This window comes from Vidua macroura, chromosome 7 (genome assembly GCF_024509145.1).
Source record: "Vidua macroura isolate BioBank_ID:100142 chromosome 7, ASM2450914v1, whole genome shotgun sequence".
Classification (NCBI taxonomy): domain Eukaryota; kingdom Metazoa; phylum Chordata; class Aves; order Passeriformes; family Viduidae; genus Vidua; species Vidua macroura.
In genome coordinates, this window is record NC_071577.1 from 32,395,630 (window position 1) to 32,420,125 (window position 24,496).

General features: G+C 38.5%; 1 protein-coding gene across 1 annotated transcript; it reads right to left on the reverse strand.

Moving 5' to 3' along the window:
• Positions 1-338: 338 nt before the first annotated feature.
• DDX18 (DEAD-box helicase 18) lies at positions 339-10,658 on the reverse strand. Its single transcript, XM_053982797.1, has 14 exons — positions 10,498-10,658; positions 10,194-10,382; positions 9,078-9,212; positions 8,415-8,550; positions 8,008-8,108; positions 7,711-7,910; positions 7,511-7,625; positions 6,546-6,685; positions 6,186-6,347; positions 5,141-5,293; positions 4,378-4,491; positions 3,895-3,951; positions 2,735-2,912; positions 339-2,097 (listed from the first exon to the last, which is right to left on the reverse strand). The coding sequence occupies exons 1-14, from the start codon at positions 10,613-10,615 to the stop codon at positions 1,955-1,957; spliced, it is 1,941 nt and encodes a 646-aa protein (XP_053838772.1). The 5' UTR covers positions 10,616-10,658; the 3' UTR covers positions 339-1,954.
• Positions 10,659-24,496: the final 13,838 nt, after the last annotated feature.

The window sequence follows — 24,496 nt, forward strand, 5'->3', positions numbered from 1 at the left end:
TTCGCAGTGCTCTACTGCAGCTTTGCTTACATCTCTTTCCCAGTAATTAATTTTGCAGTTCATCTAATGAGTCCCTCAGCGTTTCTTTTGCTTTAATGAAAGATAATTCCCATACAGTAACTCCACAGCTGGCAGGTATAAACATAAGCCTTAAACTGTATGATGATGTAGATCTCAGAGAGAGCTCCTAAGATGTGCTATTAATAAAATTAAAATTAAATGAATGACATGGAAATTAGTTTGATATCTATTATTTATAAATTTTTAAGAAAACCCAGAATCAAAGATTAGAACTCAATGAGACAGGCATCATATTTAGCACTACTTACACTTCAGAGAAGATTTTGCTATTTCATTGCAAGCTTAGAAGCACAAAACATTCAAATTCTAGTAACAAAATTATTTTGACATTAAAAATCTTAAAAGCCCATTAGGGTCTAAAGTCAGCCATTTCATAAGAGGCAAAACCAGACAGTGCTCCAATCTGAATGGTGGAAGCACTAGAAACAGAATGGTCCTATTAATTTCTCCCCATCTGCTTTCCTCAAGGATGAAAAGGAAGTCCACTGATTTTTAAAAAAGTATTTCAATGTATCAGTTTCATATCTGACATGCTACCTCAGAAGACCTAAGAAATAACAGTCCAATTTATCTTGGAATAGCTACTTATGCTTTTGTATTTGTAACTGCTCCTGGGTTACATTTTAAATGTAAATTAAAAGCTGTTTTACAGTGATCACAGATGGCCCACATTTCTGGATTTTGTGACATTTTAGTCTTTCCTTGACACAGGAACACTTTTTGAACACTTCTCACCACCACTGTAGTCTCTAAAGAGCGGTTACCTATTTCTACAATGGCAGAGAGATGGAAATAATGTGTAATACAATTACTCTTTTACCCAACTTATGTACTCTTCTTGTACTGAAGCCTCCACATTTTTTCCTGTCTGCAATGTGTATTCCACCCTCTTCCATTTCAGTTTTTATATTCTTCCTTCCCTTCTAGTATATTTATAAGCCATTTCAATTTTTCACTTATTAAGTCTCTCCACCTCCCCAATCCTGTGGCACTATCTTTGACTTTGCTCATTGCTGATCTGATATAACAAGACTTGAAAGCAATTCACTTTTGTAATTTACAACTGCAGAACTTCTCACTGCATCAAGGTTATGAAGCATCTTTAAAAAATACCTGGGTTGAGTGCTTTCATTTATGTAATCTGCTTTCCTTAATTCTTTGCAGAGTACACTAAATGTCCCCAGATTAATAAATTCAGATTTAAACTGGACATGAAGGAAAACGAAATATTTCAGTATAGTGTTACCATTGTATCACATTTAACCAGTATTTACCAGAACGATGTAAGATATTTGTTTTATTTTGGACACTGTACTTGTTATACAGATACCATGTCTGAAATTATTCACAAGCTCATACAGCCTTAATTATTCATCCATGGTTCAGTTCTAAAGGAATCTCCCTATATTCTTCAGCATATTTGATGGCCAAAGCAGAGTTCTGTAGCATTAAAACCCTTTGCAATGATTCCTGTGAGCAAAACCTTTTTATCTCACGATGTCCTTCTGTTGTCCGCTCTAACAATTTTCAGAGGTATGCATAGAAAGAAGGGTAAATGTAAAGCAAATTCTTCTATAAAACCTAAAGGTATTCTCCCTTTCCTTAATAAAAATCTCTGTAGTATTGACTTCAGGTAATTTAAATTATCTTCTTCCTTACAACCAGTATGGCAAAATTCCCTGGCCATATTCTCCTTTAGCCTCAGTTCTGAAGAGTCTTCCTGAGGTGAAAAACAAAAGATGTTCCCAGAAGAGAAAAAATCCTTAAAGAGACCTAAAAATGGGAAAGGAGCTGTTTAAATTGGAAGTAACTGCCAGATGGTTTTGATCAAGGCAAGCTACTCCATGGCCCCAAGGCATTTTAACGACCAGAATTAACGAGAAAACTGCCGATTGTCAGATTTCTTGCTGATGTGCTTGAAGATTTTTGCTTTGTGGACGTTCTTTGGTTTCTGGTAGCCAAATCCCCCACCTCCACCTCTTTTCTGTAGTCTTCTACCATGGTTGCTGTTCACATCTGAAATTTCATTGGTTAAGGAACTTAAAAAGGAGTAAATTGAAATATTGCATTTTGGGTTTACTAAGGGTTATTGATGTGAGAAAAAATAGAGAAAAAGCTGAGCTGCCTAATTACAGAGGAACCCAGAATTTGTGCTTGTGGTTCTAAATATTCCTCCAGCTGTCCAATTAACTATCCAATGCACTACTGCTTCAAATTCCATCCACTGTCAGGTTTGACAGCAATTTAGATACAGTCTCCTAGTTCCTGCTCTTGCCTCTTTATGCCACTATTCTATGACTATGAAACTTAAGCAAGTATATTTCAATGAAAATAATCTTCTGTGGAGGAGAACAATACTTTGGAACATGGATGCATTCCAGAATCTGCCCAACAGCAACTGAAGCCTGTACACCGTGGACATGTGCTAAAAGAGATGTTTTTAGCCATTTCTGCAGTTATATTATTTGCAATATTTACATTTTCTTTGATGAAATACTGTTGGAGCATGGTTCCTTTTTCATGATTATTAGCAGAAGAACTGCAACCCCAAAAACAAAACAACAGAACTTGAGGTACCATAGGAATTCAGCAAGTTGCACTGAACATTTATAATGCAGAAATTCAGCTTTGAAACACTGCAGTAAAAGGATACTGAGGTCAACAAATGGAGGCACTTTAAAACCAAACGAAAGGCAGACTTTTGGAAGATCCAAATTATTGACATCATAGATCTGCTTCAGAGAATGGGAGTCGTAAGCTCTGATATAAGCTTTGTAAGCCTCCTGGGCTGACTTGTGAAGGAAGTAGTTCTTCTCTATCAGTTTTTCCAGCTGGTGAGGGGAAATAAAACCATAAGAGACATAAACAATTATAGCTGTTAAAAGTCTATACATTATATTCAGACATTTTTTACTGTATGAGTGGCAATGACATTCACTCCTCACTACAGCAAAACTGCCCTGTGACATCAAAGTGCACATTCAGGTGTAAAAATGCTTTTATAAACAAGTAGAAGGACAAAAAAATCCTGAAGCTGACTTACAATACAAACAAAGCCTCAGCAATATGAAAATTTACAGAAATACTACACTGGGTTGTCCCAAACAATTTAATCAAGGACAATACGCCTGCAGCCAGACCATGAAACCCTGTGTATGAGAACAGCCAGCTTGACACCTGAACTGTGTGACTCCATGCAATTCCGTGCACAGCCTGATCTATTATGGTGCCAGTGTATTGTGACATCAGCAGTATTAATTCTAAATCAAAAATGGAGATACACCAGACTAAGACATTTTATTTGATGTGGGCTAAGTTCCCCATACTCATTAGATCCCAGTGTTTCATTTGATGTTACGTTAATTCAGCATTCTAAAAATAAGCTACATTAGGCACCACTTCTTCCTGATTATGCTTAATTAGGAACCTCTCTCTGTAAGGACTGTCTTCACTGCTTCCTATACTTGCTATTTTAAATTCAAGTTACTGCAAAGAAGCTTTACAGAGCTCTTATCAAAATAATGATTCACAGAAGTAATCAACAATAGAAATTCGTATCTTCAGAATTAGCTATGCTATTCCACTCAACTCTCTGTTCCTTGGCTATTTTTGTAGTACAGGAGCACAAAAGAAGTTTAGCTGATGTTGGGCTTTATTAACACCAGCTAATTAAAAATACACATGGGCTTATATAGTAATATTCCTGAAGAAGCAAACATATTTTTGAGTTGCAGTCATCACAGACTGCAACATTCTCCATGCAAATTATAACAAAGATATTCAAAGTAGTTGAAGTGTAAAAACATGTCATACCTGAGACTGGATGTCTGAGATTTTTGACCAAGAAAATTCAAATTCACTAAGCGGTACCTTACAAACAAAAGAAGAAATTAAGTATCAACATGATTTACACTGTGTAAAAATAGTGAATGTGTTTAAGACCAAGGACAAATAGAAAACAATCTGCTAGATAACAGATTTTTTTAACACCACAGCTGTATCTGTAAAGTGCCTTTACATCAATACGACAGTATTATCACTTCCTTTAAGCCAGAGTAATAGAGACACTCAGTATGACACCATTTTTTACCACTTTTGTTTTAGAAGTTAAATCACTTTAGTTAAAAGTCACAAAACAAGTCCATAAGGACAGCAACCAAGCAGCTCCACACAGTTCTGTTAAAATGATTACCATTAAAAGAAGACTGTGCTTCTTTTCCAATTAAATAAAATGAAACTGATCTTTGAAAAACCAAACCAACAGGTTTTGCCTTTAAAAACTGTACAGAAGTTTACCCTGGCTTGTTTAAGATAACGAAGGAAGCCCAGTTCTTCTGGTCGTAAGATGAGCAGAGCATGTCCTCTTCCGTTTATTCCTCTGGCAGTCCTACCAACACGATGGATATATTCCTTTTGGAAAGAATAAGACGACAAGGTCAGGCAGACTTAATCATCAACAAAAAATACACCAAAGTTAACCTCAATATAATCTAAGGCATCATTCACTATTTGGTAAAACTTTTTCTTGGCACTGACACATGGATAAGGGAAAATAAATGCTGAAGGTACAAAGCAACATCAGGCTTAGACAGAGACCCTAACTAAAACATTTTATCTTTTACTGAAGAAAAAAAATCTCAGTCTGCAGAAACTCAAAATTAAACCTTGATTTTATAGATTTTTGAATTTTCCTTGTCTACAGTAGACTTTTATTCAAGTAAGAATATTATCTTTAAATAAAAAAAAAAAAAGCGCTCAGGGATGCATATGTAAACTCACCCTCCTCTTGACAAGCATTTGGCTGTTTAGCTGATTAGATTTTAATTTCACAGCACAAACAATATTTTAAAATGCAATTCTTAAGAAGGCAACCAAGGACTTGGCTAGGAGCAGCATTTCCTAGGAGCTGGTGAAGGGCAGTGAAAGAAACCAGCAGCAGGACATGACCATGGCTGTATCCTGCCCTCTGTCAAGCAGCAGTTTCAGCTCTTCTCTGCAACTAGGTTTGTAGTCAGGATTTGCTTTCTTGCTGTGACACTTGTCTATTTCCTTAGCTTACCTTTGGATCATCTGGAGGGTCATACTGGACAATCCAGTCCACCTCAGGAATGTCCAATCCTCTGGCAGCCACATCAGTGCACAGCAGTATTCCAGACTCTGCATTACAGAACTGGAAAAACGTTGTAGTACGTTTGGTCTGTTTCTGCTTACCCTGAAAGGAAACAAACACATTGGGGATATATCAACTAAAAAAATAGTTTGAGACATCTTTCCAAAGATGGTTTTGTACAGACCAAGCAGGACCATTTTGAAGTGAAGAAACAAAGAAAAAATAAACCACACAGGGTTACAAGAAGTGGCATCCCTCAGAGGTTACAATGTATCTCTCAAAACATTAAAAATTACATAAACATTCTTCTCATGAGCACAACATGCATGTTTCAAGTTCAAAAAAAGGACATTTGCAAGTCTAGCAATATATTAGACACATAACAGGTTATAAAAGCAAACAACCAAACAAAACCGATACTTGTCACAGTTCAATCAAAGAATAGCAAGACATTTCTCCCCCAAACAAAATAAAAAAGGACATTTATGATTAGTTGCAACTGTTTCATAGACTTTCAGTCAATTCTTTGTTCTAAACTGTACATTTTGTGGTTTTGACAAAAAATTTACAATAGTCATCCAAATGGTAAGAATTGGCATAGTAAATCCAAACATCACCCCGGCCTTAGGAAAAGCATCAAACACTTCAGGCATCACTCTGGATTTCTCTGGCAAAAAATTTGCTCCACATATTGAATTTTAGTGCTTGTGAAAGGTAACTTCTTGGAAGAAAACAGAAATGTTGCTACACAGAGAGCATAAATTAGTATCAGTGTTCAGTGCTGGTTCAAAAAGCAGCAAGTCTGATTACTGAAGTGTTATATAATCTTTGCATTATCTCCTTCCTCTACAGACTAATCAAGACCATCATCTGTTTTGTGAGCAGGCTGTTTATTAGAAACTGGACTGAAACAAACCAGACAAAGGTAAAGCCAGTAACAGCTTACAGGTGTTACCAGAATAGTTCAAAATAAATCAATGAATAAGATACTTACATGAATGGCCAAAACAGGTAGATCAATGTAGTTGAGTAATTCATAGTGGTACTTCACTGACATACATGAAGAAAAAAATACCATCAGTTTCTTCTTCCGGTTCTTCTTGAGGAATGTGAAGAGCAAAAGGAATCTTTTTTCAGATGGACAGACCACATAACCCTGCAAAAATTTTAAACATTGTTAAATAAAAGTAGTAAGGAGCAAACTTGTATTTTAGGAACACAATTACATCAGGGAAGGGCTACTTTGTGAAAAAATCCTAACCAAACAGTTATACATCTGAAGCATCCCAAGTAAAAAAACCACAGGGCTTGGTGTGTTCAGAGATCTCAACCCTCCCACTAATGTTTCTCTTACCTGTTCCAGACCATCTACTGTTGCTGTCTCCTTGTTGTCATCAACCCCAACATACAGTGGCTCTTTCTTCAGAGAGATCTTTGCCAGATCTTCCACCTTTCTGGTTTGTGTGGCAGAGAAAAGCATCGTCTGTCTGCGCTCTGCAAAATATTTGAAAGACAGACTCACTTTTTAAAGAAGAATTCAGTGATTCTGTAAAATCTTAACTGCAAACTTCCCTGGGTAAATCTTCCAATTAAATTCTAATTCAAACATACTGCTACTGACAAACAAAGACGTGTAGTTATATTATGGGGTATACACCATGTTTATTTCAGCTATCCCCACCCCCAAAATCCTAATCACTATCAAAACACAATGCTCTTTCTCTGTAAAAATGTTAATAATCATTTGCAATCCAATTCAGACACAAAACAGAACCAAGATCAATCTTCTAATTCTAAATCAATTTCCATGAATTCTACAATACTTTTGTTTAAAAAACCAATTCAAATTGTGTTTAATACATCAATTACAAGGAATAGTTACATGAAAAATTAGGAAAAGAAAAATTTAAGGTAAATACTTTAACTTCTCCAAGATACTGGTCTTGGAGCTATCAAAAAAGATTGAACTGCAAGTCAGAAGCCCTTTTTCCTTGAATTTAAACCTTATTTGGAAATAATGAATTGCAGGAAATAAACACACAGAGGAATGAGAAAATGGAAAACATTAAACTAAAAGGATTTTATATGAACAGAATTATATCTCTGAAGAGCATTTGAAAACTCTGTTCTTTAGATAAATGATGTTGAATAAGTAATATATACTAGCTAGCTGAAAAAAGGACAGAATAAGAAAACCACTATGAAGTTCATTTACAGAACTATAAAAATTAATAACTTCTCCTATAATAATAAGAGTCAGAAAGAAGACATAATGTTAGTCAAGTGGTTTCCAGGAAAGAGAGATTTTTTTTTTCTTACTTGGTAAAAGTTTTATGATCTGTTTCATTTCTTCTTCAAATCCAACCTCCAAGATTCGATCTGCCTCATCAATTACTAAACACTGCAAGTTCTTGTACATGAAACCTGGAGTGTTCTAGAAGATTAACAAACTCACAGTCAGACAGGGAAAGGAGTTTTATTGTTTTAACAAACAGATTAGACATCAATATTGTATCTACCTGCATATGATCCAGCAGTCTTCCTGGTGTCGCTACAATGATATTGATTCCATTTCCAAGCTTCTGTGCTTCTGCTGATCTGTTACTGCCCCCCATTATCAGACCATAGGTATGAACGTGATGATTCATAAGTTCTTTAAGAACTCCGTAGGTTTGCATAGCCAGCTCTCGAGTAGGAGAAAGAATAATAACACCCGTTCCTAAAAAATACATCAATCAGAGAGTCAGTTAAACCTCCTCCAACCCCCTAAAGGGCTGCTTTGCAGTAAGATTCAGCTGTGAAATGAAGAGCCTTACCATTCCTAGGCATGAATTTCAGCTTGTAGATGAGCTCGACTGCAGGAATGAGGAACGCAAGAGTTTTTCCACTGCCTGTTTTTGCAGCTGCTAAAATATCCCTGCAAGCAGCAATAGAAAAAGAAGTATTTAGTTGACCATACCAAGAGAAGAGCAATCTCACTCTGATCCATGCTGACAATGTAGAAAACTATCATGGCTTAAAGAAGACCAGTGGAGTTGGTACAAGGAGCTTGCTGGCAGAGGCAGGTCACAGCAATTAGTGAGTGGAAGGCCCCTTGATGATGTGGAGGTCTTTTCCAACCTTAATACCATGATTTGATTTTATGATTCATGTATGTAGTTTGTCAGCAAAATTTATAAAACATCTGGGGTCATTAGAGTGACTAAAATGCCCTATTTCTTACCTGCCTTCCAGAAGAGGCTTAATACTTTTATGCTGAATTTCGGTCATGTGTGTAAACCCCATGTCATTTATGCCTTTCAATGTATTCTCACTGACACAACCAGCCAGGGAAGCAAAGGAATTGTCTTCAAAAGCACCTGAAATGAGGGGAAAATAAAAAATATTTAAACTTATTTCTTCTATTTTCTCTGCCATCTGAGATTAACCAGTTCAAAATTACCTATATGGAAAAAAAAAAAAATCAAAGGACTTCTTATTGCATTCTACCACAAAATCCAAAGACATGGGCAAAATACTCTGTATTAATGAGTTCATAAGAAAACTACACAGAGTTAATAAAAATGAAGAATGCACTGCTTCTTCTGTCAGATTTACTAGTTCTACACCTCCAGCTTGCTCTTCATGGACTTCTTCCTTTACAGATAAGCATATGTGTACATAGGTTTAAAAAACACTTTCACGAGTAATTGTAGGACCAACAGATGTGTATATAATGTAAATTTCCAAGAACAGCAGATGGGTGAGTGCTGTACAGCTGCCAGAGTCACATCACATATTCAAACACCTGACTCACAAAGCTCACTTGAAAACTGCAACTTGCTCTGGAAGGAAAGTGTTAGGCCTTGAGATTTTGCCCGTGCATGAAGAAGAGAACACAAGATACCTGTTACACCTAGTGGCAAACTGGGCACTTCATCTTCTTCCTCTTCCACTTCTTTCTCTCCAGAGTCCTGCTTATCTCCATCTTCTGCCTCTGCAGATTCATCTTCTTCAGTTTTTACTTTTTTCGTTTCTGTATCTGGAGTGTTATTTTTACAGAAGACAAGTCAGTTAGAAATACAAAGGTCATGGTTATAATGAAAAGCTGTTCCACAGACTGAATTTCCTTTAGTCTGTAAACCATGTACAAAGATTACGATTTTCCATGGGCTGGAGGAGAGACAAGGTTTTATGGAATTTTCTGAGGCACAGAGTAAAAAGTCCCCAAGTTCCTTCCACACAGCCCATTTTGCATATTGAAAAAATTAGCTTGAGGTATATCATATGACATCTTGTGTGGAAGCAAGATAAATTGTCCTTAAATTGGTTAAAAAATTCTTTCCCATCTGCAATGCAGACACCAAATTTCCCACACCATTTGTGCTCAGGTTATGTGAGAAGTTGCATTTTAGGAACCTGAATCTTCAGATATGAAAGCACATCTTCACTGGCATAACATGATACATGTCCCAAAAATCAAATAATTTCAAAATTTTGAAAGCTTCTATTCCTCATGTATGTCTAGATATGTATCTATAAATCCATACATGTAAAAACATATGCAAACCTAGCAATATTTGTGTGGTGCTTTTTGGGTTTTTTTGGTAGTTTTCAAGTATACTTCAGTTTCTTAATATATAAATGTTGCCAAAGCCTGGACATACTTCTACAAAGCTGTATTAGCTGCACGGCCAAGTACAGAGGGCACCCGTCTACCAGAGCCCTGAAACACACGGCATGTATTTGAATAATAAACAAGCAAAACATCCAGTCAACGTTACAAAGCACAACCCTATGAAACAAATAAACTGGCTACTAGTATGAATTAAGAATTCAAGTATTGCAGCTGGAATGAAACGGGTAAATCTTTAGACCTCAGGGACTTTAAAACGCACACCTGACCGGCACATGGCATTTCAAACTTTTCCCCGACGCTGCGGGAACCCTAAGGAGGCGCTTGTGGGGTCTCCCAGACTAACTCAGCCCTGGGAAACACGCTGTCTTTGCTAAGAACACGCACCATCTTCTCCATTGGCCACCGCTTTTCTCTTTTTCTTCTTCTTTTTCTTCTTTTCGCCGCTGCGGGGTCCGGCTGCGTCCGCAGGCTCCGCGCCCTCCTCGGCCGCTGCACCCACCTCTGGCACCGCCGCATCTTCCACCTCCTCCTCCTCCGGGGGTCCCTGAGAAGCCGCCTCGTTCGGCGAGGGCACTGCACGGCGGAGACAGAGCCAGAAGGAGGAGAGAGAAGGGAGAGAACACAAAGTTAGTCACGGCTCCGCCGGCGCTCAGCCGGGGAGAGGCTCCGCGGCGCCGCCTGCCCGTACCTGCCCCCTGGGCCGCCCGCAGCTTCAGGTTGCGCTGTCGCAGCTTCAGGTTGCGCTTGTGGATCTTCCTGCGGAGCAGCCGCATGGGCAGGTTGCTGGCAGCAGCCGGTACCGACATCGCGGCAGCGGGAACGCCGCGCTCCCGGCACACACACGTGGGAAGGCCGCGGCCGGAGCCGCCGGAACCGCCGCCCGCGGGGCCTCACGGGCACCGGGCAGCGCCCTCTGGGGGCCCGGCGGAGGCAGCGCCGCGCGGGGCCCGGCCTCGTTCCCTGCCCTGCGCCCAGCCGCGATTCCCGCCCCAATCCCGACCTCGATTCCTGCCCCACTCCCGGCCCCGATCCCCGCCCCGCTCCTGGCAACGCTCCCGGTCCCGATCACCTTTCCGCTCCCGGTCGCGCTCTCAGCCGCCGAGGCGGAACACGCCCCGGGTTTCCCTGAGGAGGGGGCTCGCCGTGTCCCACACAGACCCCCCCAGCTTCACAACACCCGTCTGCCCAGTGGTGCTGCCTTCACCCATGGTTACATGTGTTCAACGGGAGAAAGAGACAGAATTAAAGAATCAGGTTGGAAAAGAACTCTGAGATCATCGAGTCCAACCTTCGACCAAAATCACTATGTAGACTGCCCCATGGCACTGAGCACCATCCAGACTTTCCTTAAACAGCTCCAGGGATGGGGACTCCACCACCTCCCGGGCAGTTCATTCCAATGTTTAATCACAATTTGTGAAGAAATTCCTTCTAATATCCAATCTAAACCTCCCCTGGTGCAGCTTGAAGCCGTGTGCTCTTGTCCTGTCACTGTAGCATGGGAGCAGAGCCCGGCCCCCCCGGCTGTCCCCTCCTGTCAGGGAGCTGTGGAGGGCAGAAGGGCCCCCCGAACCTCCTTTTTTTCCAGGCTAAACACCCCCAGCTCCCCCAGCGCTGCCCATCAGACTCGTGCTCCAGCCCCTTCCCCAGCCTCTCTGCCGTACTCTGCACTCACTGCAGCCCCTCGGTGCCCTGGAACTGAGGGCCCAGAACTGGGCACAGCACTCGTGGTGTGGCAGCACCAGTGCCAAACGCAGAGGCAGAGTCACTTCCCTGCTGCTCCGAGGAGGATTCCCGGAGGCTGACCCGCGGCGCCCACCGCTGCTTCCTGACAGCAGAGGGCACAGACAGCACAGGGATGTGCCGCGCCTTTGCCGCCTGAAACCAGAAAGCAGCGCCTTCTGAGAGAGCCGAGACTACAGACTGTTTCAGCCCTTGATACTGTGAAAAACACCAATCACTTGTTCTAAATTTTAAAAAGTTTAATAGTAATAAATTAGTTATAAAAATAGTAATAAAAATTAGAGCAATAAGAATTTGGACAATTACAGTTACGACAATAAAGGACAATAAAAGCAAAGAATTACAGACGTCCGGATGCTCTTGGGCACTAAGCCACAAAAGCCTACTTTGCTGACAAAGGATTACCCCTTAAACGCAATAGCCTGTTGCATATTCATAGATCTCATACATTATTAAAAAATCCGTTTTCAAACAAAGGATGTCTTCTACTTAGATTCTGCCTCCCTCCCCCCCCCCCCCCCCCCCTTCATCTTGTAAATCAATTTCTTATCTCCTAGAACTCTGGAAGAAGTCTGAACAGTCCCGATAAGGAGGCTGGATTTTGGTGTCTTGTTGCTGTTATCTGTATGCAAAGAATTTCTTGGTTATCTTATCCATTCCTTGAGCTAGTTACAAAAAGTATCTTACATCACATAGTTTCTGTTTTAATATTATGCTATAGCTTAAAAACGATATTTATCACTCTACTTAAAAGAGATTAATACAGCATAACTTTCTAACATAACACATATAGTATTCATTTTAATATTTGCGAAAAGCCAATGATATAATATGCACGTATAACAATACCTTGCTGTAAAACAGAATAAACTGCATAGCTAATTCTATATTAAGAAATGAAAGTAAATTTTCACCATCTGAAATTATTGTCTTCTGTAGGTTGTTTGGATCACCAGGATGAGAATTTGTCTTACCAGAGCTTCAGACTGTGAACCATGCCATCCTGTCCAGACTTTCACAGAGTGGCTGATATGTCTGCCACTTCTTTAACAAGTTGAATGGATTATTGCTATTTTCATCAGCTGCATTTGAAACTAAACTGATCCATCCTCAGCAAGAAAGGCTTTTGGTACGGACTCCAAAGGAACTCAGTTTTACCTGCTTAATTTTAAGTAGGTGAAAGTTCCATACTGCAGCTCAGTGTAATTTAGGTTCTGTGCCTATTTTCTCCTTGGCTACCTTATATTGCATTTGCAGAATATATTTTTAAGTAGACATGGGTTTGCTCTTCCTAGTCTGTAGTGATTTATATGGATGTGACTAGGTTTACTGTTTGGATCCAGATTTAACCTGGGCAGTGCTTTTTTCTGGAATATGGTCATTGTGCAGATAAAATGTATAAATATCTGGACAGCACGGAGCACTGAGGGAGGACAAAGTTATGTCCTTTGGGTATGGCATGGGTCTTCATGTTCCCATTTTAACCAGTAGTGCCAGGATCATTGATATTTTTGCTTTCACCCACATCATCACACCCCCAGCTCTTCCAAGAATTAGGACCTGGTAAAGGTAATCCTGGTAAAGGATTCTGGTCAGGTGAAAGCCTTATATAAAGAACTCACCTCAGTGTCCATGCTGGGTTCTGGCTGACTTGGCAAGTCTTTGTGAAATCACATTAGTGTGGCACAAGGCCCACATTGATAAGCTGCGGGGTTATGTCTGACCCCACTGACCTGCTGTCTGTTGGCTACAATCAGCATGGAACACAAGGGAAACTTTATAGACAAAAGATGGTCTTGCATCTGTGTACACAGATGTCAGGGCATGCTGTATAAGAATTCAGAAATTACAGATTTTTTTTTTTTAGGTGGCAAATTATCATGAGCTCCAAAATTGCTTTCTCTCAATATCTTGTAAAACATGATACTTGGAGTTAACAAACAAATGTGATTCTCTGGAAATTTTAAAATGTGTTTTTGAGCTTCCTTCTTTTAGCATCTATTTGTTTTTCTTCAAGCTCTTATTGTGGAAAGTTGAAAAAAAAAAAAAAAGAAGACTCAGAAGATAATAATGATAATATTATTGTGACAGGTCTAGACAGTAATTTAAACCACTAACTCATGTTAATAGTTTTTTTCTGAATTTTGGCATTTCTTAGATAGCATATGAATCCCCTCTAGTACAAATGTCATTTTTGTCCAATACATTCATTCCTAATTGCTTGAGTTATCAGACAATCATTACTAACAATAGGATGTTCTCAAATGGTTATTGAATTGTTGTCAAAATGTCCCAAATTTTCTGCACATGATCTTGCAGGAAGGTTTGTAAGGAAACATGTTTTGTGTGACTAACCTTTATAGAGCTGAATAAGTCCATATGAGATAAAGGTGAATATTTTTAATGTCACTATTTTATCTCCCCAAGTTAATTCATCCTTATAGCCAAATTCAGAATATTTGTGCCTACTTACCATAAACTAACTCGTGTTGATTAAAATGTAACACAGAAGTAGTCATTGATTTCAGTTGTATCATTTGAAGTAGAAGGTGCAATTTATAAAAAAGGTGCCAAAATCCCATCTAGAAAAGGCCGTGAAACAAAAGTGTGTAGTCATTTTTTAATACAGGATTTGGGTACAGAGCTGAATTAAAGAAAACAAGTTTTATTTTCAGAAATCAGAATTTCTGAGGAAATGCTTTTTTGATGTCTGAGGTTGAACATGAAGAAAATCAACACTGATGTCTTATATGAACATCTGTACCATTTCCGCTAAAAGTTCTGAACCAGAAAACTAAAGCCTTTATTGCTTGCAGCCACAAACTGGAACACTGTTCAGAGCTGTCTTTTAATTTTTAGCAGATTATTATTTTCCATGCTACAGCAAATTTATCTGTCAGACAGTAATACAAAGGGACTTGGTTTAAAATCAAAAATTTTTTTTCAAATGTGTCTACCTTACCAGTCTGTGTACATATGCAAATGATGGATACAAAGGTGTCTGTAGAAATAATCAATTTTCTAATTTAATGGAGATATATAATTCTGAAATGTGGACTTTGACAGAGAAAAGTTACCCAAATCTGAACTGATAAAAATGGCATAGATACAGATATATTCAGATACATCACACAGAGAATAGATGACTTGATTTATAGAGCATGTCAATGTTAATGTGAGTTAGAAATTGCTGGTACAAATCATGTATTTATAGGGTATCGCTGAATATCACTGAACCTGTGAGGGAATTCAAAGTATGGCTTACAAGGAAAGTAAGGTATCCATGTTTGGAAAAAGCAAGGCAGGCTACCATAATCACATCTTTTTAGGGGGTTGGTTTAATGCTGCTTTCAGCTAATGTGTCCCTTGTGCCATGTGGCAGTCTGGTCTCAGTTATAACTGACAGGAGCAGCACTTTGTGGTCATGGCAGTAGAGCTGGATTCAAAGTACATCAGTGAATTTTTTATTTCTCATTCAGCCCATATTTTACAGCTGGAACTGAAACCATTGCAAGTGTTCTAATGCATGATCTCCTCTTTGACACACAGAGGACCAAAGTCCAGGAACTGTCAAAATCAGGAAATGCCACCTTGTAGGAAATGTTGGAGTTCTTCCTTGCAGTAAGAGATTATTTTATGTTTATCACCTACACACTGCAAACAAAAAATCTTCAGGAAAACAAGGTGCTATACACATTTTTATCCTCACAGAGGCAATGAGAGAACAAAAAATGCATAATGCAAGAGCAGTGCACACTATGTAATGTACCATTGGCAGGCAGGAGGGTACCTTGAGGATAACTGAAGTGCAAAATTATGGCACACAGCTGAAGAGGTTAGAATTTATTTTATTTTATTTTATTTTATTTTATTTTATTTTATTTTATTTTATTTTATTAATTTAATTTAATTTAATTTTATTTTATTTTATTTTTATTTAAAGTTTGTTTCTGGTATTTGCAATTTAAACTTACAAAATATTTTTGGGGTCCTCAGAAGCTGCTTTTCTGAATCAGATGAAATAATATTCAAATATTTTCTGTTCTATTTTAGGAGGCTGTTTACAGGTTTTCTTCTCCTGTTCCACAGACCCTAGCAGGTGTTGATAAATAGCCTGTTTTGCACATGACAGTAAGCTACAGCCACTTTTATTAAGACAGCATGTAAATTCACAATATTCTTTTTTTACCTACAAAGATCCATTTTTTAACTAAAGGCTACAAGTAGGATCAAGTGATTTATTATCAGATTAATCAAACTGCAGGTATAGCAACAAGTTTATAACTTACAGACTGACAGGTTCATAACCCTTAAAATAATAATTTTCTCAGGCATAAAAGGCATTCCTTTTACAGTACCCTCATTAATTTAAAGAATCCTAGTAAATATATTACTGTCTCCTATTCAGAAGGAGTGTATCTTTTATATTGCTTCATCATTTACAGATCTTCATTTAAAATAGCTCTGTTCAAATGATATAAAGTCATGATTAAACTCAAAGAGAGTATGAAATTTGATACAGTAAGGGAAATATATAGGGTCAGCTAAAATTCTTTCAAGCTCTTTTGAAGAAAAAATTTGAAGGGGAGGGATATTCTGGGTGCATAGCAGCTGGGTGGAGGCTGATTAGTGGCAGTTTGTGGTTGGAATGAACACAAGATGTCACCCTCGACGTGAGAGAGCTCCAGCACACAAAAGCCCTTAGTTGAAGAGGAAAGACAAGGAAGGACTGAGGTTACTTTTTTTTTTTAACAGCTGTCTATCACGTATGTTCCTTCATTTGCCTATCCTGGAGCACTGTTTCACTGCAAAATTTTCTCCACCTTGCTGAGTATTTACAGGAAAATCCTCTCATGCCATTTATAATTTTTTAAATTGCTTTTTAAAAGTAGGTTCTGAAATTTGGAATCAGGTTTTACTTCCTTGAGTAGTAACCCTATGTTTCTTATACTGTTAGTGAAAAAGATGATGGAGAATAAACTGCCATATATTTCTGAGTTTTCTTCAGTAACATTAATTTTCATACACTTACCTGGAAGTTTTAAAGCTTATAGAAGGATGGAATGGTAACTATTGTGAAAAACTTTCAGATAGTGTCATGAGCTGAATTGTCACATTTCTTCCTAAAATGTGTAAACCATTTTGTGCTGAAGAGTAATATTTTCCGTATGTAACAGTTTGAAATTCCCTTTACCTTTATTCTAAACAATACGAAATTCTTCCTTTGAGGAAGATGGGGTTTAAAATCTTGAATTAAATGAAACATTGATTAAACAATGGTATTAGCATTCTTCTAATTCTAATTTAACTCTTTGAGTTCAGGCCTCTGAATTCAGTAATGCAGACATCAGGCCTATGTTCAAAGTGACATTTATGCTTTAAATGTTTGTGTCCTTGAAGACATTCCAAGTGTGGGACTTGTGAGGAGAGACCTCAATGTCTTGTTGAGTTGTGGGTGCTCCTGTTACCTTAAGTGATTGTTTTTATTTCATTTATGTCATCCACACAGTGGAATATCTTCATCAGTAAGGTGAGGATAGCCATATTTTACTCCCACTGCCTGTTTGTGTTTAGATTGCAAGGCCTTGAAGAAAGAACTATTTTAAAACAGGTATTTGCATGGGACCTAAAGAGACAGAGTCTGTATTGGACAGAGAAGGCCCATGTGTATCAGGGAGCTCTGGGCACTATTGTAATATTGATTAAACAAAAGTGTGTTATTCTTAACCACCGAAGTTTAAATATACAAGTGATAGTAAAATACTATTTTATTGCAAAGTATTCATCTAGTGGGAACAAATTCTCATCAACCTGGAGAGAGGAGAAGACTAAATAGGGAACACAGACCATGTCAAATAATCTGTGATACCTCCAGCTGGCTGTCATTTTACTCCATTCTTGAACAACTTCAGGAAAATTTCAGAAGGGTTCATTCTCACATTTTCCTTAGAGTGGCTCACTCCTCCCTTGCCCAATATCATTATTATGCTCATACATCTATAGTTTTACTGTAGTCTTCTGCTCTGCATAATTCTGCATGTCCTTAAACCCGGTGTAAGTCACTTTTATTCGCAAGACCCTTTCAGATTGGCATTTAAAGGAGATTTAATATCCCTGAGAATGAGAATGATTGGTTCTTATCAACCATTATGATGTTGTTTTTTTCTGATTGAAAGTCAGCAGAAGATTGGAGAGTCAGCTCTCCAGAAGAGAAGGTTTAAGTAGCTTGTATTACTGGGCTCGGAGCCTTCACGGTTCAGGCCTTTATAAACTGTGTCAAGCTATGATAGTTATAATTATTGCACACATTGGCTTAACCTATATCGTGCAGTCATAATGCATTAGCCTTTCCAGCTTTCACTTGCCTGTCCTTTATTAACTGTGACATTTTCCCTTAAAGGTTTAGAGCAAGCATGACTTTATGATCGACCATAAGCTTTAACTAAACCCACTCTTTTTTCCCAAGGAAGGCTGTTGTGGAAGAAACCAGGAGATGGCAGTCTTTCTTAATGGATCACGGTTTAATCTGTTGGTGACTACAACTTCTGTTCTTGTGCCCCAGGATAGGCAAAAAATCTAAAATGAGATGAAGGAAGTGCCACATTTCTTGTCTTGTTGGCACAGGAAACCATTGCATGCCCTGGTATCTTCCCGAGGCATTTCTTTCAGTTTTCTTTCAGTTTTCTTTCAGTTGTCAGATCTTGAACTGCATATAAATCCAGGGGGAACGGTGGTTCACATTGCCCTTAGTGTAGTTTTCTATCTGGCTGTTTCAACATACCTGAATTTCAGTTCTCTGTTCCCTGGTAGCACAGAGGAGAAGCCAGTGAGTAGCCAACCTTTCTGAGACCGTGCCCTTGGTCTGAAGGCAGGCCATGTCGCAGAAAACCAGCTTAGAAACAAAACTCCATCCATTCATCTATGTTTAATCAGCAAAAGCATAGTAACCCAGAGGCTGTATGACCTAATCTGTCTCGCTGTCAACTTGTCCCTCAATTTATGTGTCACCATTCTTGGACAACTCAGTGTCTCCTCACGGGATCAAGATGGTTTTAAGTGGCTGTGGTGCTTTTGATCTCTGTTATGTAATGTGACAAAAGGCAGTGTCACATCTGTTTATAACTCAGTGGCATAACGCTCTCCTGGTGTGTGATTGTTTGTTGTTACTGGAGAAATAATTACTTCATGGCAGTATTACATACCAGGTTATTTTGAGCTGTTGGCTGCAAGCATGAACAGAATCTTCTTACCTTTCTATATATTTTTTTGCAGAGTAAGCACCAGAAAGTGGCACAGAAGAGCACAAACATGGTTTAAATTAAATCTTTGTCTTTATTGACACAGTGCAACTCAAACAGAGCTTAGAAAAACCATGATCTGTCTTCAATTATTTATTAGAACCTGTGATAGATTTAATTCTAACAAACTAATAATCTTGTATCTCCCCAGTCATCATGGCCTTTGGACTCCCAAAGCTGCCTCTCAGCTTTACCACTGCTTCCCTCAAACTGCAGTAAGATGCATGGGAATGGCAAGTGTGGAAAGACCAAGAGCAGTTATTATTCATAACCACATCAGGCTCAAACAATACATTGTTTGGACCAACACTTTGTCTTTCACTAGGGCAAATTCTTGCTTTGCCCTTTAAAAATAGCTCAAATTCTCGTAAACAACACATAGCTGACTAGAAGAAATATTATAATAATAAAATGAATACATTCTTTTAGACAGTGTTAAATAAGGGGAGCAGATAGAGAACTCAGCTAATGTTTATTAAGTATTCTAATTGCTACCTGAACTTGTTGCAGAACCAAACAGAGCAAAACCAATACATTGCTCCAAATGTCCAGCTGTATTCTTACTTATCATATTTGTCAGTAGTGTAAGGGAAAGGTTTTGGTTTTTCAAGTTAGTGATAACAGACCTCCAGGTCATGTTTTTGTGTAAAGGTCCTAAACCTTTCTCCTACTGCTAACCTTATTCACTTTGGTGCATGTTACTCAATGTCTTGGCACTGTTTTCCTGAGCATCCATGCCTGTAGACATCCTGAAGATGACTGGTTCTCACAGCACAGCTCTATTTTTAACTTGGTGTGCAGGAAGATGATCTGTTCATATCTAGAATGCAAATGTCTGGATTTGCTAGGATTTTGCAGGTGAGAATTGTGTACATGCTGAAGAGTATCTGGGTAGAGGTTTGGAATTCTGAAAGTTTGGATACACTGAAAGTGTAAAACTCTTTGGTATGGCAAAATTCGTTGACATATGAATGACACTGAGTGTATTTACCAAAGTTTGTTATTTTATTGCATCACAAAATATCAGAAAGAGTGTATGACATTTCAGTTGCTAGGCAGCATCATGCTACAGGCCTTTAAAAGCCATGTCAAACATTTAGCTTAATCATTTGCCAGAAATGTTTAAAAGCATAATGTCTCAATAATTATTAAATCATTGAGTCATTCAAAGAGAAATGTTCCATCTCTACTTTTATAGTGGTAAAACACAGGTCATTTACTGGGTATGCAAGAGCACACCAGGTATTAGAATTACAGAGACTTATTGGAGGATATGTATGAATCAAAGAAGAAAGCCATGGTATACAGACTAAATTCTACACTACCCCATTCTCTGACAGCTCAAAGCATTCTCATGTAAATTGATAGGTGTAAAGAAACAACATTAATAATATAACCAAATGTCTGTGCTGGCTGTAGGACTGGAACTCAGAAAATACATGTGGAGCTTCTACCTTTGCTACAGACATGGTGCATGATTGGAATAAATCATTCATGGTCTCATTCCTGCCGTGTAACCATGGACAGTGTCAGAGAGCCTGTGTTAAAGCCCTCACTCCAAGCAGTTCCAATGTCACATGAGCTCAACAGTGGTGCCAGTCTCTCTTCATCTGTTGGGAGTACTGAGTGAACAGGCTCTGAGGGTTCCCTCTGAGCAGTTTGGGAAATCATGCTGGGTGTTCATCTGGGTTTATAGGTTCTGAGTTTTACCTAGTTGAGTTGAAGTGCTGTACTGCCCTAGAGTGTCACTCATACCATTTGGATAGAGTTCAGTAACCATTATGCTTGCTTATCCATGAAATGATCAATCCTTGACTGGGGTCCAGGACATGTAGGGAATCCTGTACACTGTTAGAGACACGGTCTGCAGGGCTTTCCTGTGTCCTTCTGCGAAGCCCTTGGCCTCTCAGGGATATGTTTTGGCAGTTCAGACTTAGGGCACACACAGATCTTGGCCTCCTCAGAATAGACACCCCCTTTGAAAGCGCTATTTTCAGTTGTATTCTATGTACATGATTTTCCAGTACTCTGACTCTGGCTGATGTTGTACAGCTATTTGTTGGTCACTATGAGGCTTTCTCCAGAGTCTGATTATTTGGGATAGGAATTTATCTGCTAAACTAAAGACATTTGTGTTTGTGCCACAGAAATAGTGTTACTTACTTCATTGGCCTGACAGAAGATAAGGCATTGAATAAGTCTGGCATGGGAGGTGATGCTGAGAGACACTGGGAGATATATCAAATTGAATTCCCTGGCCAGCCTGACTGAGTGAATATGTACTTCCTCCAGGGAAGTTAAACCTCACCTCCACTGTGCACTTCTACACATCTACACCTTCTGCAACTTCACACCTTCTAGATAGTTAACTATCTTTAAGAAGAATAAACAAACTAATTGTAAACGATTTTTAATTACATAATTTCCAACATCATGTTATCGTTCATTTAAACAGCACAGCTTTAGGAGAGACACAGACCTGTGAGACAGCAGGTGTGGATCTGTTAATCTTTCCATCATAATTATTGTGGTTTTTCACTGATTTTAAGACAGATTCTGTGAGTTTTATACTCAAATCATCTAGTAGATTAACACACAAGATTTTAAGTGTGATTTGAAAGCTCCCAGTGTTTTCATCTGACTTCTCTGATTTTGCCTTTCTATGTAACAGTGAAAGTGCAGAATGAAGAACTGATCCTCTTCAAAATTCTGCTTCCCTCTTGTTATAGTACACTTAATGGGAAAATGTTTATAATTGCAGCATGTAATTTTCTGCTGTTCTCAGACAGCTTTAGTGATATAAGCAGTACTCATGGTGTGTTTGAGAGATACACTTTCATCAGTAAAAACAGTCTAGTGAACTAATGTAGAAAGAAGAACTGTAGAAAGATTAAGATTTTCCTATGCTATTGGAATGGAAATACACCCTTGAGTAAAATATTTCAGGAAACAAATCCAGTAGGGTCCAATTTAAAGAGAAAGTCCACTTACTTGGATAAGTACAGGTTTCTGACTTTTCCTCTCTTTCAGAATTTCCCCCTAACTTATAAAATAAGAATAATTACTTCAAGCAAATTTTTCTGACCATTTATTCTACTTGGATTTTCTGGAGTACATTTTCAGATCATGGATTATAGGTCCTTTTCTCATTATCACTAATGAGAATTTCAATGCATGAAATAATTTTACAGCGCTATTTTGTCTGCCTTGTATTACACCTGTCAGTCTGCTTTCTCCTGCTATTTCATTAATATTTAAATATTAATATTTAAAGGTCAAACTTAGCCTTCAGTGCTATTAAAATATATGATTCCGTTTCATCTGACTTTAGGAGAACATTTCTGGGACAGTTCTCAGTAGACAGGGAAAAAGGCAAATCACCTTACACTTTGCTGCCTTTTTAATCCAGGTTTTTTCTTCTCTTTCCAGCAGAGATTGAACAGTTTCCATCTCAGAGGGGGAGGAGAGAGGTTTGTAAAGGAATGAAGTGTAATTCACAGTGCAGTCAATGGGATGAGGTACCACTCTTCTTTGTGCCTGGAGAGCCTTGCAATAAAGCAGTTGCAGAAGTGAAAGGCTTCACGGGATGTTTGTCCAGTAGAGTTTCTCAGAGCACATCTCAACAATATGGCATCCTGGAATAAAAGGAAATGTTACATTTTTAGTGCATTGGTGTGAGATAAACGCAGTGCTCCAAACTGAGCAGCACTTTTCACACAGATGTATAGATAGCTGAACTGTGTTTCAAATGTGGGATTTTGCATTTTGAGCAAAACTCGATTATCCCAGAAACTCCTTATCTGTGTAAATATTTGTGGCATCAGAATTGAAGGTTATAAGGCCAGGTTTGCAAAGAATTATGAATATGAGGCGTGAAATCCATATAACAATGTTCTCTGACTCAAGACCATGCTAATGCTAATATTTTCATGTGACAAACCCTGAACAAGGCCTTTATTTGCTTGTTGTGTTCCAGATATTAGTCTGGTGCTGCTGAGAAGGTGGAAGAGGTCCTGCAAACCATGGGATGAATATGCATAGATAATATTCACGGCATCAAAGCTGCTTCTCCTGTGAATTTTAGGGATTCTGCCATGAAAGAAAGGTAAATATTGAGCTGTACATATGGTGTGTGTGTAGATTGTTGCCTACAGCCTGCACGTGCAGGAGTCCTTACAATATTTGTTCATGTGCACACAAAAGGATCTCAGAAAAGACCTTGTAGATGAGAAGTCTTCTTGAGTTCAGCCACTGCTCCAAGAGCAAGAGGGATATGTGGCAGCAGACAGCTTAAATGTAGCATGTCTGTCCTGTCAGCACTGGATATTGATGCAGTTGGACTTGTGCAAAGGGGCACCAGGGATCCAGCTTTTCCCACTGTCTTCTTTCAGTACACATCAAGGGATTATGCAGATTTAAACCCAAATTGTGTCCACACAATGTGGACACAGTAGTGGTTTGGACTAAGCACAAGATTGAGCAGATGTTGGTTATAAATAGACACACCTCTGGTGCTGGGAAGCTGTGTAGCTTGATGCATTTTATTGTAAAAGACTGTCAAACAACAGGGAAACTATTTAGTCAAAGTGTCAAATCTCTACCATGGACGTGAAGAGAAACATAATTGTTCACTTCAGTGGAAATAAGATCAATCTCAAGTGCCTAACAGTGAATAATCCTGAGCTGCTATCCTAAACTAGCCCTTGTAGTATTTCACCACTGCTGATTGCCAGGCTGTATTTTTTTTTACCATGGATCTACATATTGTACCATGTGAGAATATATTGGTCTTCCAATGTAAAGAGATCACAGTCTTTGAGCCTTTGAACTTGCCCAATGCTTGGCTATAAGGTGGAAAATTAAAGTGGACTCTATTTCTTTTGTCTGCAACTTTTTACTTAATCTGAACATGTTAGAACATGTGAACATGTAACTTTCCTTATCTGCAACATAAGTTGTTGATTATAGCTCTTGCCATCAGACACAAAAGTAGAAATTGCAAATGCATATAACTTAAATTGGAGAAATTATTTTCAGCTATATAGCTGTTTATCCAAACCCTAATGTCATTCTCATCAACCTAGAGCTATCTGCTTCTGAAGATCTGATGTAAATTATAATTAATTTTGTGACTCTCCTCAGCTTAGTATCATTATTCAGTGTGGTTTTCTGACCTAGGCTGGTGCTGGATAATCAAATGCCCTTGCTGTATTTCCAAACACCTCTTTTGAAACACAGAACAGCAATAAGAAAGTACAGTTGCAGACACATTGAAGCAAATTATAAAAGTGAGATATGATAACAAGTAGCTGATCTTTTGTCACTTTTTGCATATTATCAAAGAATAAAAAATATTTTTAATAAGCTAAATAATTCTTCCTAAATTCAATAGTTGAATAATTCCTCTGGGAGGGTGTGTATTGGGAAAAAAACCAACCCCTTCCTTTCTGCTACCATAGAAACCAATGTTAACCAGAATGTTATAAATAAAAAGAGCCCCCTCTGGCTCCATATTTATGTTGAATATGCATTGCTTTTTAAATAGGAAAAAAGACAATTTCTCAAGCAGATAGTCTGTTGATCCCCCCTTAGATTTGTCTGTATTTGCAGAAACAAGCTTAAGAAGTGATTTTTGACTTAGATCCT